This window comes from Orcinus orca, chromosome 16 (genome assembly GCF_937001465.1).
Source record: "Orcinus orca chromosome 16, mOrcOrc1.1, whole genome shotgun sequence".
Taxonomy (NCBI): domain Eukaryota; kingdom Metazoa; phylum Chordata; class Mammalia; order Artiodactyla; family Delphinidae; genus Orcinus; species Orcinus orca.
Window position 1 is genome coordinate 16889367 of NC_064574.1, and position 15764 is coordinate 16905130.

General features: G+C 52.4%; 2 protein-coding genes across 2 annotated transcripts in view; both read left to right on the forward strand.

Annotated features, from left to right (window-relative positions):
* JPH2 (junctophilin 2) overlaps positions 1-2159 on the forward strand; it is a 59807-nt gene extending 57648 nt beyond the window's left edge. Inside the window, exons 5-6 of the mRNA XM_033433921.2 lie at positions 250-343; positions 1770-2159. Coding sequence (XP_033289812.2) covers positions 250-330 — 81 coding nt within the window. The 3' untranslated portion in view covers positions 331-343; positions 1770-2159. The remainder of the gene's footprint in view (positions 1-249; positions 344-1769) is intronic.
* Positions 1-15764, forward strand: part of SERINC3 (serine incorporator 3) — a 379749-nt gene that overhangs the window by 295002 nt on the left and 68983 nt on the right. The window lies entirely within an intron of this gene.

The following is a 15764-nucleotide window of genomic DNA, read 5'->3' on the forward strand; positions in this document are numbered from 1 at the left end:
GGGACTGACAGCTGTGGCCCCAGAGGAATTAGCAGTGGGGAAGGCCGTGTTCTTGGGTTCCAGGCCCAGCTCTGCCCACTGTGTGCTCTGGGATATGTTCTTGCTCCTCTCAGGACCCTGAGCAGTTTGGTTATTTCCAAGAATCCTTCCAGCGCTGATGGTGTGTCCCGGTGCTGGGCACAGCAGTGAGCAAGAGGGTGGGGGTGTGCTCTCCCGGGGACTCAGGCAGCCTCTCTCCACTGTTCCCAGGTCCCCAACACCGTCCTCATCTGCATGGTGATTCTGCTTAACATTGGCCTGGCCATCCTCTTCGTTCACCTCCTGACCTGACCTCATCCACCAGGTGCGGCTGGGAGGAGGGGATGGGAGCCCCTGGGGGAGGAGAGTAAGGGCCAGCTGCCTGCCGAGCGGACCATCCTGTGGTTAACTGAGGCCCGTCCCCCAGCAGAGGCAGGGACCTAGAGTGTGGATTTGAGAGATCACCTCTTCCCAGTACACAATACACACACACACACACCCTCACACAGACACACATACACCCCCTCATTAGCTCAACATTCGCAGAGCACCGGATCTCTGTCAGGTGAGCACTGGGGGCTTCATTCATTCAGTCATTCACTAACACATCATTAATTTAAGCACAGTTTACTGAGCACCTGCTCGCTGGGATCTAAGGATTCAGCAGGGACTCACTCCTGCCCTAAGAAAGGGGGTGAACATGAGAGTAAACCTTTAACTTACAGCTCATTATGTAAGTCTTGCAGTTTAAAGGTCAAGCAAAACCGTTCTTGACTCCATCCCCCCAGACCCCCGCAGGTCTAGACTGAGGCCACCTGGCATGGCCGGGTCCTCTTCTCTCTGTCCTCCAGTTCTCTCTTGCTCCCACCCTCTACCCGCCCACCCCCCGCCCCCGCCCTCAGTCCTCTCTTCCTGAGACCCTGCTGTCAGTCAGTTGGTTCCATCAATTGGTTTTCTCCCTGTGATGGAGCTCAGGGGCTGGGTAAGATCCGGGGGGGAAAAGGAAGTGGGCTGGGCTGGGGTGAAGGAAAAAGGCCCTGGTTGGTCTCAGGGTGAAATAGCTACAAGGCAAATAAAATCTTTCTCCTGCCGGGACCAGCCTTTACACTATAATTCCTGTGCTTGGTGATGCTAACAGAGTTTCTGCCTCTTGCCCTCCCCCACTCCACCAGAGACCCCCTCCCTTGATCCTAGCTTAGTGTGGGCTGGAGGTTCCTACTCAGTCCCAGAGGAGAAGGAGAAGGAATCCTTGTCCTGTCACCGGGTAAATAGGCAATGACAATATTAGCCTGGTAGGTACTGGCATGCGGGTGGATGCTGAGCTAGGCAGGGTCCATGTCTCATAGGGGATCTGGGAAGGATTGCGGTGGAGACTGCCAACTTCCTGACCTGAAGGATGGAGAGGGGCGAGCCAGATGGCAGTGGGGGAGGAGGAAGAAAGGGAAGAGTGTCCCAGGTAAAGGGAACAGGCAGAGACAGCAAATAGGCAGAGGCAGCAGCCAGCGGGGGGCCTTGCAAGGGCCAGGCGAGGCCTCCGGGACTTGTATCTGGTCCCACTGAGTCAGAGCCAAGGGGCAAGGCTGCCCTGGGGGCTTGGGGAGGCAGGGCTGGTGGTGGTGGTGGAGATGTTGCCCCAGAGAGCATCAGGCATGAGGCTTGAACCCTGCCTGGAGCCTGGCTGAGCCCCAGCCTCCCTGCCCTTCTCCCCGCTCCCTCCTTCCCTCGCCTGACCCTCTGCCGTATCTTTGCAGAGCCAGGAGTTCCTGCTGAGGACGCGTGGACCCATCTTTCTGCAGTGCCCCGCAGGGCAGCCGAGGAGGACTGGACTCTGGACCTGGATGCCGGGGGTCCAGCTCGCATCCACACCACAGACATTTAAGGAGGTTTCCCGTGGCGCCCATGCCCGACGCAGGCGGTGCCCAGAGGGAGAGAAAGGGCCGAGCACCCTCCGGGAGCTCTCTGCCCAGTGGCAGGGAAAGCCCTGAAGGCAGAGCCTTGGTCTTGAGCACCCTGATCTGCTCCGTCCCCCATCCTCATCCACTCCCTCGCCTCACCCCTGGGTCACCCCCTCCCCGGGCCTTTCTGTGTTTTGGGAGAAGTCACCAAACCAGGTTGTTAAAATCCCAGTCGCCTTCTTTCTACCCTCCCTTGCTTTCTTTTATCCTCTGGCTGCTGGGCTGAAGCCTGTCGGGCAAGTGGAGGGAGTGACAAGATCCTTGCGGTGGGCCAGCGAGGGAGACGCTCCGACAGCCCAGTGGCCCTTCCCATCGCAGTCCGGACCCCGTCCACACTCTGTCCCTTGCTTACAGATGTTCTGGGTGACAGTAGAGGAAATGGACATGTTCCATTTGAATATCCCAGGATACAGTGCTTCTGTCTCCTCCCACTGGTCCAGTTAGCTTCCCTCTGGACCAGTAGAAGAGGGAGAGACGGGAGGAATTGGGGCCTTTGGCTGGGAAGCCACTGAGCAGGTGGCCAGGGGGTGGGGGTGGGGAGAAGGGCTAAGGGGTGGTGAGGATGGCCCTGTCTCTGAGTGCACCTGAGCCTGGGGCTGGCATTGCATGTGGGGCTTCCAGGATGCTGAGGGGGGAGAAGGGGTCGCCCTGCAGGAGCCGTGGGGCTGGTGCAAACCTCCGGGGATGCCCCGTGAGTTGATTTGTCCGCTTCCGCTCCCAGGGGCCACCGCAGGCTCAGGGAAGCGTGAGCATGGAAGCCCAGGCAGATTTCACTGGGGCTGACTCTCGGGCAGGTGTGAAGACAGGTGCTTGTCAGCCAGCGTTTCCCAGGGAGAGGGGAGCAAGTCTGGGCCTCCCACTGGGCACAGTCTGTGATAATAAGCCCCGCGGCTTGCTTGGCAGAAGATGGTATTTGCATGTAGCCCGTTAACAGATGTTTTGTACCACGCTGATCCTTCTGGGCCTTGGTGTTGGCTGCAGCTGGGGGGAGGCTGAGGGCTGTGGCCTCTGCCCCGGGGAGGATGGAGGGCAGGTCTTCCAGGCCCCTCCAAGCTGAGCCGGGGGAAAGGATGCGGCCGCGGCACCTAAGCAGAGCTGGAGGGGGCAGCTGCTCGTCTTTGTTTGTCTGCCCCCTGGGGGCTGGGGCGTTGTGGTCTGGCCTCTCCGGGGCAGCTCTTTGACCTGGAGTTTGCTTCTGATGGGGTCGGCTTTCCCCTCCTCCCTCAATACTTGGGAACCTTCCCTCCAGCTTCACACTTGCTGTTTCAAGCACCGCTGGGGTCTCGAGGCGTGGTTGGAACCTTGGACTGCATTTCCGCGGAGAGGAGCCCGTGGGTTCTCCCATCCTCCAAGGGCTCTGCCTCTGTGTGTGGGCTTTTCTGGACAGCTAGGGAATGAGGGGGGTGGGCTGGGGGCACTGCTCAGGGCTGACGGCCTCCAGGCCTCCGCTCTGAGGTCACTGTCGAGGGTTTCTGGTCTGGCTCGGGGCCAGGGATAAGCCTTTGGCTGCCAGAGCTCCCTCCCGGGGCCTTGTTTGGGGGCTGGTGTTTGGGGTGAGGGTTCAGGAAGCTGCCGTCTGTGCCATAATAAACTTGCATCTGCTCACAGGCTCTGGCTGGGCTGCAGTGTCTGCTTGTGGGCTCAGGACGAGGGACTGGCTGAAGGAGAAGAGAGGCCCGGGACCCTGGGTCATGCTGGTCCAGGCCCTGTCTCTCTCTTACAGTTCCCATAATACCTCCTGAGGGGTGGCTGAAGGGCTTCAGTTCTGGAGGGATGCCCCAAAGGCCACAGACCTTCTAAGGCAGACCCTGGGTTTCTAAAGCAGACTTCCAGAAGATTCCCTAAGCAGCATATAGTAGAAGAAAGAGCCTGCCTTTTTTTTTTTTTTTTTTAATCTTTGGCCGCACTGTGTGGCATGAGGGATCTTGGTTTCCAGACCAGGGATCGAACCCATGCCCCCTGCATTGGGAACGTGGAGTCTTAACCACTGGACTGCCAGGGAAGTCCCCAAAGAGCCTGCCTTTTGAGATTGGCCTCCCTGGGCTCTAGTCCTGCTCAGCGTACTTATTTCACTTCTCCGAGCCTCAGTTTCCTCATCTATAACATGGGGAAAATAATAATACTACCTCCTGGGGTTGTAGCGAGGATAACGTTAAATGTTGAAGCTTATGTAAAGCCCAGCTGTTGAGAGCAGTGAGAAGTGCAGACTTTCCATTTTGGGATCCTTATTGCTTTTGCACGAAAGTGCTGTCATCAGTCCTCTCACAAGCCTTTTGCATTTTGATAGAGACCCCAGAAGCCCCAAGGGGGTGGAGATGATTCACGCCCCCGTCAGAGAGTCACAGAATGTCTCAGTCAGAGGGGGGACCCAGAGAACATCTTCATACTCTACAGAGGCTCAGAGAGGAGAAGAGACTTGCCCAAGGTCACACAGCACGTCAAGGGCAGGAAAGCAGTTATCTTGTTTGTGGATAAGTATTAAGGTTCTCTCAAAGCCAGGAGCCCCCAGTGAGATGGTTGGAGGGGAGGGTCCCTCGCCCATCAACTGGCTTGAGTGCAGGCAGGTCCCGGGGTGCTTTGGCGATCAGGAGCCCTGGCTTTCTGCCCAGTGTCACCACTGACTTGCTGCGTGCCAGTCAGCCCCTCTTTCTGGGTGTCAGCTTCCTCTTTTGCCAAGGAGACCATCGTTCCTGCCCTGTTGCCTTCTTCACAGGCAGTGCAGTTGTAAGAATCAAATGAGGTAGATTATGGGTGGTAAAGAGATTGTCAAAACCCTGGAATAATCCAGGGATCCCCAGGAAGAAGGATGGGTTTGGAGGGACTACGGGAGGGATGGAGGGAGTGGGAGTGAGTGGTAATCTGCAGAGGTTTGGGTAAAATCCACCAAGAGAAGGGGTGTGGGGTAGGGTGGCAGGGCAAGTGGGCAGCCAGCCCAGTTGACTAGTCTGTAGACTGGATGTGTGTGTGTGTGTAAAGTGGGAGTGTGGGGTGGAGAGCAGGAGGACGGCTGCATTAGAATCACCTGGAATGGTTTGGAAAGAAAGCTCATTCCCGAGCCCCACTTTGGAACTTCCGAGTCAGGTAAGGTGGGTCGGAGTCGGGCGCCCCCTGGTGGCGAAGCACAGCTTACAGCCTGGCTGGTCCCTTTTTCAGCCTTGGCCACTGGCAGCTCTAGAAGTTTGTCCTGTCCTCTGCCAGGTCCAGGATCCGGTTAAGGTGTCTTGTGCCATAGGGGAACTTAAAACCACCTTGTGGGCATTGCCAGGGTCTGTGATCACTGACCACTGCCTTGGGGTCTTGGCAGGACTCTTCCAGGGCAGAAAAAGGGAGGGGGCCTGGGAGCTGTGGGACTCAGATTGGGGATTTGTGGCAAGATGGGAATTTCCTTTTTTTTTTAAGATGGGAATTTTCATAATTTCTGATGAACGCACAAAGGATCCGGCTGCGCTGAGAGAGATGCAGGTTCAGACTACGACCTATGGAGGCCTCAAGCCTGAAAAAGTTATACGGAGGACCCTCAAATAAGTAGCTCAAAATAAAAGCAATACCAAAACTGTAAAACACAAAACTTGCATGTATGCTGAAATTAGAATAGCTCTTCATTTTTTTCTTTGTCCAAACTTCTGACTGTGTTTATGGAGGCCGAATTTCTCCCTCCCTCCCTCTCTCTCCAGTCCACCCAGGGAGGGAAACCCCACATTCAACGGAGTCAGGCAGCTGTGGGTCAGGCCCTGTGCTGTGCCCTTCACTTACTCCATCCAGTGACAGAACAGCTGTGTGATTTAGTGCAATAACTCTAAAGTTAGGCTGCTGGTCTGAATCCTGGCCCCATCCCTTGACATCTCAAATCTTCTTGACTTCCTTTTCCAAGATGATGGTTATGCTACCACCTGCCTCTTAAGATTAAAACTATGAATGAAGCCCCGAGAACAGTGCCCAGCATGGGCTGAGCACATGATAAATGTACCCTTATTCAATTTTCACAATGACTCCACGATGTAGATATGTCTCTCCATTTTACAGATGAGGAAACTGAGGCTTGGAGAGATGGAGTTACTGGTTCAGGGTATCACAGGGAGGGAAGGGCAGAGGCTGTGCTCTTTCCACAGAACTGCACTGCTTCCCACAGCAAAGGAGTGAGCTTCCCGTCACTGTGGATAAGCCAGCTAAGAGCAGATGGCTACCGCAGAGGGATATGGCCGAGGGGATTCATATATTGGAAATGGCTGGGTGAGATAATTCAGTTTCTTGAGAGAGCTCGGGCACAAAAGGAAAGGTTCCCTTAAGAAGCTCGAGGAAACGACTTCCAAGGTGGCAGAGGTGGAAGGTCTAAGCGATCAGCTAATCTGGCGCCCTCACTTGTCATAGGGGAAAACAGGCTGGAGAGAGGCCGGTGACTTGCCAGGACCATACAGCAGGTCAGTGACAGACCAGGACGGAGGGGACAGTGACCCCTTGCTCACAGGCTGACTGTAGGTGGGACCCTCCTGCCAGGAGAGCACATGCCAGGTTCCTCCATGTGTCAGGTCATTTACCTGCCCACTTTTTAGCGATCTTTTAGAGATATTCATGCCCTAGGGCCGTGGGGTCAGCAGAGGGTACCATCCTGAGCTTTGTTTCCCACTTTCTCCATGAACCCAGCATTGCCATAGTAACCACTCTCTGGGGATGAGTTTGTTGATTATGTGAGGGAAGCCATGGTATTCATTATTTTCATTTTACAGATGAGCAAATGGTGGCTCAGAGTGGTGAAGCGACTTGCCCCTGGACACACAGGGCCAAAGGTGGGAATGGACCCCTGACTCTAAACCCGGGCTCTTCACCACCTTACACTTAACTGCCTTTCCATGATTGTGAGTGTGTAACAAGGCTGGGAGACAGAACAACGGGGGCTGGACAATGGGGGGTAGGAGGAGGGGTGACTTGGAAGCAGGGCATGTGAACTGAGAGGAAGTGGTCCTGGAAAGGGGCTGGTGGGTCTAGGAACTAGAGCTGAAAGTGGCAACTCGAGAGGATGTGGGACTTCCATGAGGCAATTAAAACCGTTGGAGACCTAGCCTTGACTGGGAGAGAGAGGAACTTACAGGGGATGGCACATGGGGACCAAACAGATGGGCCAGTCAGCCCGGCCCTTGGGGGAAGCAGAGGTCCGCTCCGGCAGTAGCGGAGGTCTTTGCCTGTGGCCCTCTCGGAGCTTCTGGACCCCCTTTGCAGAGGAGTTGAATTGGAATTAATGACTAAAATAATCCAAACCAAGTTACTTAGCAACTGGCTTTGATTTCTTGATTCATAAAGGCTTTATGGTGCCTGACTTTTTAAAATAAGGGTTTCATGATCAGATGTAATGATATTGAAAAGTCCATGTCAAATAGAGATGCAATAGGGAGCTTCTAGCAAATCCAACAGGAGAATCACAGCACAGACCTTTGAGTTTTGGAGCAAAGTCATGCCTTCTTCCCCAGAGAAAAATATCAGGACTTGCTGTTGGGTCCTGTTAGAGACGAAATGCCTGGCTCTCAGGCCGCCAAGCCAGACATCTGGGCAAGTACGGTTGCAATCCATCATCAGGGGGAGCTGGCACGTACAAGGCCAGGCTCAAGTTGGTCCTCGAGGTGTAAGTTACATGAGCAGAAGTGTAGACTCCTGGGGTTCTTGCTTCTGTGGCTTTGCTGCCTGTCTGTCACTGCACAGGATGGTCTCAGGAAGAGTTCCAGCTGACTGAAGAAGAAAAAACTTGAATCCGTTTGCCGAGAGGGATAATTCCAGGAGGCCTGGAATTAGCCTGTTGTTTTGCTGAAGCAAGAGATGGACCTGCACAGGGCTGACCCCTGCTCAAGGCATGAAATGGACTGATTAACTGTGACGCTTTATAACCATGGGTTCAAGGTGAGCTCGGGAGCAGTTTATAACAGCTTGTGAGCATGGTTTATTGATAACAGTGCGACTGATGATTTGCACCTGGTCTCCGTGAGGCCCCTAGAAGGCTCTGCTACGGGGGCTGGTTACATAGCAAGAATGTGCCCATGGGACCAGCAGGGTCCAAGAGAGAAAGCACAGCTAGTAGGACCCTGCAGAGGGGAGGATGGTTGGAGCTCACAAACAGCCTTCGGGACCTGGTTACGAGGCAGTCTTTGTCTGTGATGACTCTCTGTACTGTAGGGCAGTTGCTATATTGAATTCTTTTCTTGCAATAAACCTTAGATTATAGGTATTGTCATCTGGGGTCCTGTGAGTTTTCTTTAGCAATCGAACCCTAACTGCCACCATTAGTGCAACCTGGTTTGCAGGTTGTATTCATTTTCTATTGCTGCGTAACAAATTACCCCAGACACAGGGGCTGAAAACAACCACCTGTTTCTCATCTCAGTTTCTGTGGCTCAGGGGTCTGGCCCATTTAACTGGGTCCTCTGCTCAAGGGCTCACGCGTCTGAGATCATGGTGTTGGCTAGCTGCGTCCCTATCTGGAGGCTCAGCTAGAGAAAGATCTGCTTCCAAGCTCCGTTGGGTTGTTGGCAGAATTCATTTTTGTGGGTGTAGGACTGAGGTCCCCGTTTCTGACTACCTCTTAGCCAGGGACCTCTCTTAGCAACGAGACCTCATTAGTGCTTCTTGGCCATGCGGCACCTCTTCTGAGAACGGAACAGATTACTTCCTTCAAGGTCAGCTTCGTCGGCGTGAGCTGTTACCCTGTTCTTATTTCACCACCTGGCAGCGGGACAGGGTGCTCAGGGAGCAGGGGGAGGCCCCTCTTCCCAGGTTTCCAGACAGAAGGGGCTTGTAAGGAGGTGTGGGCAGGATACGGGAAGATGGGCAAGGCTGACGTGTGGGGAGCTGGGGTGAGGGAGACCCTGTAGTCTGAGCCCAGGCATGGCCTTGGGTCTTCCATCTTGGGGCAGGGGAGGGGGGAGCTGGAGGGCAGTTCTCTCAGCCTAGGCTCTTCCTTCCCTCCTGGCCTCCGAGAAGGAAGTCCCCTCTCTAGGCAGAACAGCGAGTGGGGCAGAGGGTGGGTGTGGAGTGAGGGGTCTGGCTGGAGATAACGACCACACAGAGTGTCTCCCAGGCCCCTCCAGCCTGGGAGGAAAGCAGCTGATACAATCATCGTCACCTGGGGATTTGACACGAATAGTCATCCTTCCAGGGGAGTTTTCACTTGAAAAGAGAAGCCTGGATAGAGCAATGCATGATCGAAAGGAATATTTTACTCTAGAAAAATGTCAGTTATCCACAGGGGAGCTGTTTTTTGGCCGGGTGCTCCAAGCCAAAGCAACCCCTCCTCAGCCCCACCCAAAAGAAGAAAAAATAAATAATCATACACCTGTTTCCCTGCTCACACGAGGAAGGATATTAGCAATGTGGGGCGCTAGGATCATAGTCATCACTTATTAAGAGCTATTCATATCACTTGCATGCCAATGATATTATATTGTCTCATTAAGCCGTCAGAGCCACTCCATGGGATCGTAATTGTTGGGAGCAGGAGATGCAGGGTAAGGGTGGAGGTGAATGACCCATGTTACCTACTTGTATCTGGCAGAACTGGATTCAAACTCACTGTCTATTTGACACTAAAGCCCACCTTGGCTACTACCCATGCTGTTAGGCCTGCTACACTGCACTGCAGTTCTTGAAAATGACCACCAGGAGGCGCCACCACTCCACACATGAATGCTCTCATGAATGTGCTCAAGAGAAGGCTGCTTTTATTAAGAAAATTCATTACCCCTGGACTTCCCTGGTGGAGCGGTAGTTAAGAATCCGCCTGCCACTGACAGGGCACACGGGTTCGAACCCTGGTCCGGGAAGATCCCACATATCATGGAGAAACTAAGCCTGTGTGCTGCAACTACTGAGCCCATGTGCTGCAACTACTGAAGCCTGCACAGCTAGAGCCTGTGCTCGGCAACAAGAGAAGCCACCACAACGAGAAGCCCGTGCACCACAGCGAAGAGTAGCCCCCACTCGCCTCAACTAGAGAAAGCCCGCGTGCAGCAGCGAAGACCCAACACAGTCAAAAATAAATAAAAAAAAATTCATCACCATTGCTATTCTCTGATTCACCATAATAATAAAATCTACTATAAATTAAGCACTTACTGTATGCCAGGCCCTGCACAAGTACTTTACATGCCTTATTTCATACATTCCTCACAACAGCTCTATGTTTTCAAAGGCCATTGTGTTTTGCAGGTTAGAAGCTAAGATTTAAACCTAGGTCTGTCTGTCTGTCTTCAACACCCATACTCTTAACCATACCCTCAATGGAAGGCACAAACTAGATGCTTGGAGGGTGCATTTGGCTGGCAAACTTGTCTTGTTTGGGCCAGCTTGGTGTTTTAAAACACACTGAATTTAAATGCTTTAAAACACATTGAATTTAAATGCTTTTTGGCAGAGCACCAGGCTCCGCTTAGCCACGGTCCTCACCATACCCTGTCAAACTGTCGCTTCTTTCCTTTTTTGGTCTTATCTGCCCAACTCTGACGCCATTTGAATTTGCAACTTCATTTACGCCAATGACAGTGTGTTGACTCCCTTTATTCTAATAACACGTTGTGGACTGAAAAAAAAAAAAACTCCTGGGGGAGCTTGGAGGTTTAGGAAGGCAGAGATGACAAATGGTTGTGGCCCAATGTCATTCCAGAGACATGGGAGGCAGCCCTGTCTTGCAGTGCTGTCCCCTGACATGTTAGTAAATGTTCTTTGAGTAATCGCAGTGTGCATGCACCACGTCGGATGTGTGGGTTTCCTGTGACAGACGATGGTGAGCTGGAGGTGGATGTGACCCGTCTGGACTTCACAGCATCCTCCCAAGGCGGGTGATCAGTGATCAGCTACTTCATGGACCCACGCAGAATTTTTCCCGATTTGTGTGTCTTTTCTGATCTCCTTTTGCTTGGCCCATGAACCGGTAGTTGGACTTAACCAGCACTGTGGGGTTACTAATGAACATCAACCACCTCGTCTGTTAAGGAGTGAGTTGTGTCTCCCCTAAAATTTATGTGGTGAAGTCCTACCCTCCAGTACCTAAGAATGTGACTGTATTTAGAGACAGGGCCTTTAAAGAGGCGATTAAGTTAAAATGAGGCCATTAGGGTGGGTCCTCAGCCAGTTTGACTGGTGTCCTTATAAGAAGAGGAAATCTGGACATACAGGAGGGGGGACACGAGGAACTCTTACGTGCAGAGGAAAGACCATGTAAGGACACGGAGAGAAGGTGGCCATCTGCAAGCCAAGGAGAGAAGACTCAGAAGAAACCAATCCTGCCGACACTTTGACCTTGGACATCCAGCCTCCAGAACTGTGAGAAAATGAATGTCTGTTGTTTAAGCCACTCAGCCTGCGGCATTTTGTTATGGCAGTCCAAGCTGTCTAATACACTGTCTTCATCAAAGGTGGTCTGGGTGGGGGCTTAGCAGGGCTGGCTGAGCTCAGGATGTAAGTCTGCGACCTAGAGCCAGGCTGGGAGAGAAGAGGAAGGAGCTCCAACACTCCCTGCCATGCCCCTCACCCCCGGCAAGAGACGCCATGTGGAAGAATTAATTGGTGTGCTTTGTTCTTCACGTTCTTCTCCTACTAGTGATTATAAGAGCACATCTTATCCTCATGGATAAGAGCACAGAGAAGCCAATCTCTTGCCTTCTAAGTTCAAAAATATGGTCTAGGGGTAAGACAGAAGTAGTCGGTAGGGAGATGCCATCTAGCACTCTTCAGATTGGAAGAGTCTACCGAGCTTCGGACAATGAAAAAAGACCCACCTCAATGTACAGCATGGTACCATCCCAAGACATACCAGACACAGAGAAAACCAAAAGCTACCAGAGAAGGGAGAAAATGCAAGCAACATATGAAGAAACGGGAAGCAGAATAACATTAGATTCTTCAACGGCAAACTGGTAGCTAGAAGGCAATGAAGCCACACCAATTCACAGAGAAAGTTACTTTCAACCTTTACCCAGTTCAGCTATCAATCAAGTGTGAGGGGAGAATAAAAACACTTGCAGAGCCCCAAATATATTTCTGATCTACCTTTTCTCAGAAAGCTACTGGCAGATGTGCTCCATCGCAACGAACATGCAAAACAAGAAAGAGGAATGAACAGAATCCAGAAGAACGAGGACCTTCAGTGGAGAAAAGCAAAGGGATTTGCTTCGGACGACAGCTGTGAGTCTGCCCGGAGAAGGAGAGAACACATTGGAACACCCAGTATCCGACCATATGCCGAACAAGTTCACATTCTGTGAGACTGGGGGGAAATGAGGGACAGAGGAAAATGAAGTACCCAAAGAACAAAAACCAAAAACAACAAAAGTATTCGAGAAGGTATAATTAAAATACACACCTTGGCCCATCAGTAAACATTTGTTCACATGATAGGATGAATGTAAACGTGAAATGTTGATTTAACCACAATGATTATGGAGCTTCACGGGGAGGAGAGAGGAGGGGAGAGCAAAGATGAAGACATATGAGCACTAAATCCTTTTTTTTTTTCCCCACAGAGAGAGGTGAATAAATTCTTCAAACTGATGTGTTAAAAATCTATGGCCTATGACCACATTCCCACCAGCTACATGAGACCAGGGTCTGGAGCAGGCCAGCCCTGAGATTTGCAGGTTAAGACAAGATACAAATGGGGCCCCACCCACAGCCCACCAGCCTTGTCTTCCCACCTCTGACAAGCAGCCTGCAGTGGAGGGGCCTGGCATTTGTGTCCAGACCACCTAGTTCAAACGTCTGGCTCTGTCCACCTCCCTCCCCCGTCGGTGACACACTGGGCCACCTCTCAGGGGTAGAAGCGTACAATCTAACAGCCAGGAGAACTGGCCCCAAGCCCACTCAGGCCCTGGAAGACGGAACGTTGTTCAGAAAGGCGGAGGCTCTGGGTAGGCGTGTCTCCTTGGCTGCATGAACCTCTCACCCCATAGGGAGGGCAGTGGCCAGAGCGGGACCTCAAAAGGCCAGGCCGCCTAAGGCAGCACCGGTCTGCAGCAACCAGAAGACGAGCCCCAGTTTCCGATACATTGGTGGTTCTCAGCTGGGGGTGGTTTGGCCTCCCAGGGGTCATGGGCAGTGTCTGGGGGTATTTTGGGTTGCCACACATAAGGGAGAGGGGTGCTACTGGCATCTAGTGGGTACAGGTCGGGGATGCTGTCAAACTTCCTGTGATGCACAGAACAGCACTCCTCCTCTGCTCCCCACTCCGGTCCAACAAAGCCTTATCAGGCCCCAAATGTCCACAGTGACACGGTGGAGAAACCCCATGACGCATGTGTGAGTATTTTGGAGGCCACAGACTTGGGGTCCAAACCCTGACTCTGCCACGGACTTGTTCTGGATTCAATTATTTTTTTTCGTCTCTCTAGGCCTCTGCTTTCTCAATTGTAAAATGGAGTTAATGGTAACTATTTCACAGGGATGCGTGAGAAATAAAACGGACTTCATATGTAAAATGCCTGCCTCAGAGTAGGTCCTCAAAAGGTGTTGTAGGTGCTCCTTAGATGGGGCAAAGAAGTGAATAAATAATATTAGAAATGGGTAAATCACGAAATAGCAGCGTATCCATCCATATTTATTTGTGGAGTCACAGAGGAAATACTAAAAGCATTGAGGGTCTGGAGGGAGGCGGTGGGAGGTGGACCTGGAAGGCGTGGAGAGCAGTGTTGTTAGAAGCCGCGTAGTACAGTTTGACTTGTTAAGTTCCATACGTGTATTTCTGGTCTAAAAGTTGAAGATGAGGACCTTGAATATTAGCATCCTTCCTTCCGTGTCCCTGCTAATTGCTATTATAAGGTAGCATGAGATTACTGTGGGTGTCCCACAGGCGTGATTTCATGCCGCCGAGCCCGGCTTGGTCCTGCACGCTCCAAGCGCCGCGGGGTCCTGCCCCTGTTTTCTTGCCCCTCCAGAGTCCTTACTAATTCTCAGGGCATAGCGGTCAGCTTGGGCTGCTACGACAAGTACCACAGACTTGTGGGGGGGGGGCTTCAACCACAGAAATTGATTTTTCTCACAGTTCTGGAGGCTGGATGTCCAAGATCAAGGTGCCACCAGTGTCTGATGAGAGCTCTTTCTTCGGGGTGCAGGTGGCTGCCTTCTCACTGTGATCTCACATGGCAGAGAGAGGTGGGGAGGGGAGGAGAGAGAGAGAGGGATGGGGGGAGGCAGAGAGAGAGAGAAATTACTCCTCTCTGGGTCTCTTATAAAAGCACTAATCCCATCGTGGGGACCCCACCCACATGACCTCATATAAACCCAATCACCTCCAAATACCATCACATTGGGGGTTAGGCTTCAACATATGAATTTTGAGGGGACACAATTAAGTCCATACCCAAGAGCAGCAACTAAATGACAGGTGGCCTCGATGTCCCCTTCTCCCTCGACTGGAATGTCTTCATAGTGGTTTCTTTAACTGCTTCACGGCTGCAGTTTAGAAAGCTCTTTCCTGCCCAGTACTCTGTCTGATTCCCTTCCCACCCCTCAAAGGCGGTAAGAGTCCCACGTTACATGGTGGAACCGGCGAGTATATAGCAGGACAGAGACTGGGGCTGAGGTCCCTGCAGCCAGGGCTATGGACTCCTTGCCCTGTGCTGCTTCTCTCGGCCAGCAGCTGTCCCTGTGCCACTGCACCTCGAGTCCCCGTCATTTCCAGTGACACAGTGCATCCGAGCCATCCGAGCGCATCCCTCGCCTCCACTGTCACCACCCTGTCTGGTACCGCCATCTTCTCTCCCTTGGAGGACAGCACAGCCCCCTGACTCCTACTCTGCTCCCGACAGCCAGAGATATCTTGTGAAAATGCAATTGGGATTGTGTCCCTCCTTCACTTGAATGACTCCCTGCTGCCCTGACGACAAAGGCCAAACTCCTTACTGTGGCCTAGGAGTGCCCATCAGGCCGCTGGCAGCATCCTCAATCCCATCTCGTGCCACGCTCCCCTTTGATCACCCCCCAGCCACACTGCTTTCCTTGCTAATTCTAAAACAAACCAGCTTCTTCCTGCCCCGGGGCCTCTCCATGAGCCTTTTCTTCTCTCAGGAACTCTGTCCTCTCAGATGTGGTCACTGCTGGTTCCTTTACCTCCTCAGGTAACCTCCATCCCCTTTCTGAAGTGACCCCAAGCTCCCTCCACCCATCCCTCTCGTGTCATCCTATTACGTTGCCTTCTGAGCATTTGTCACCATCTCAAACTACCCTTCTTATTCATGAGTTATTTGTGTAAAAATACGTTGGCTGGAAGGAGTGGTTCCAATGGCCCAGTGCAGGTGACCAGGGCTGCCTCTGAGGTGTACGTGTTAGAGAAATTGATTCACAGTTGGGGCCAAATATCACCACCCCCAACACACTCATACCCAGAGCTCCCGAAGAGATGCGTGAACCTGCGCCTCTTCGCCGAGCCAGCATCCTGGTACCACCTACACCCGCGTTGTGTGGGAGGGGATGGTTGGAGCAGGGAAAGCCACCAGGATCCCTTCCTCAAAAGCCCTTCCTTCACCGCCTTCTCCCAATCTAACAGGACCACCCGTTATTCTTGCTCAGAGCAACTATTTTGGGGCCCTTCTAAGCAACCTTATCACGTGATGTCTTATATGTATTGGTGGGTATCTTCGTTTAATGCTTTCTTTCTCCAAGAGGGTGGGGACCTGGCCTATCTTATTCATCACCGTGTTGCAACACCACACACAGCGCCTGGCACTTAACAAGAGTTCGTTAAATATTTGTTGAACGAGTGCCAATTAACCCGCTTTGTGTTTAACAGGAACCTCTGGAGGGCAGCCTACCTCCACTGCA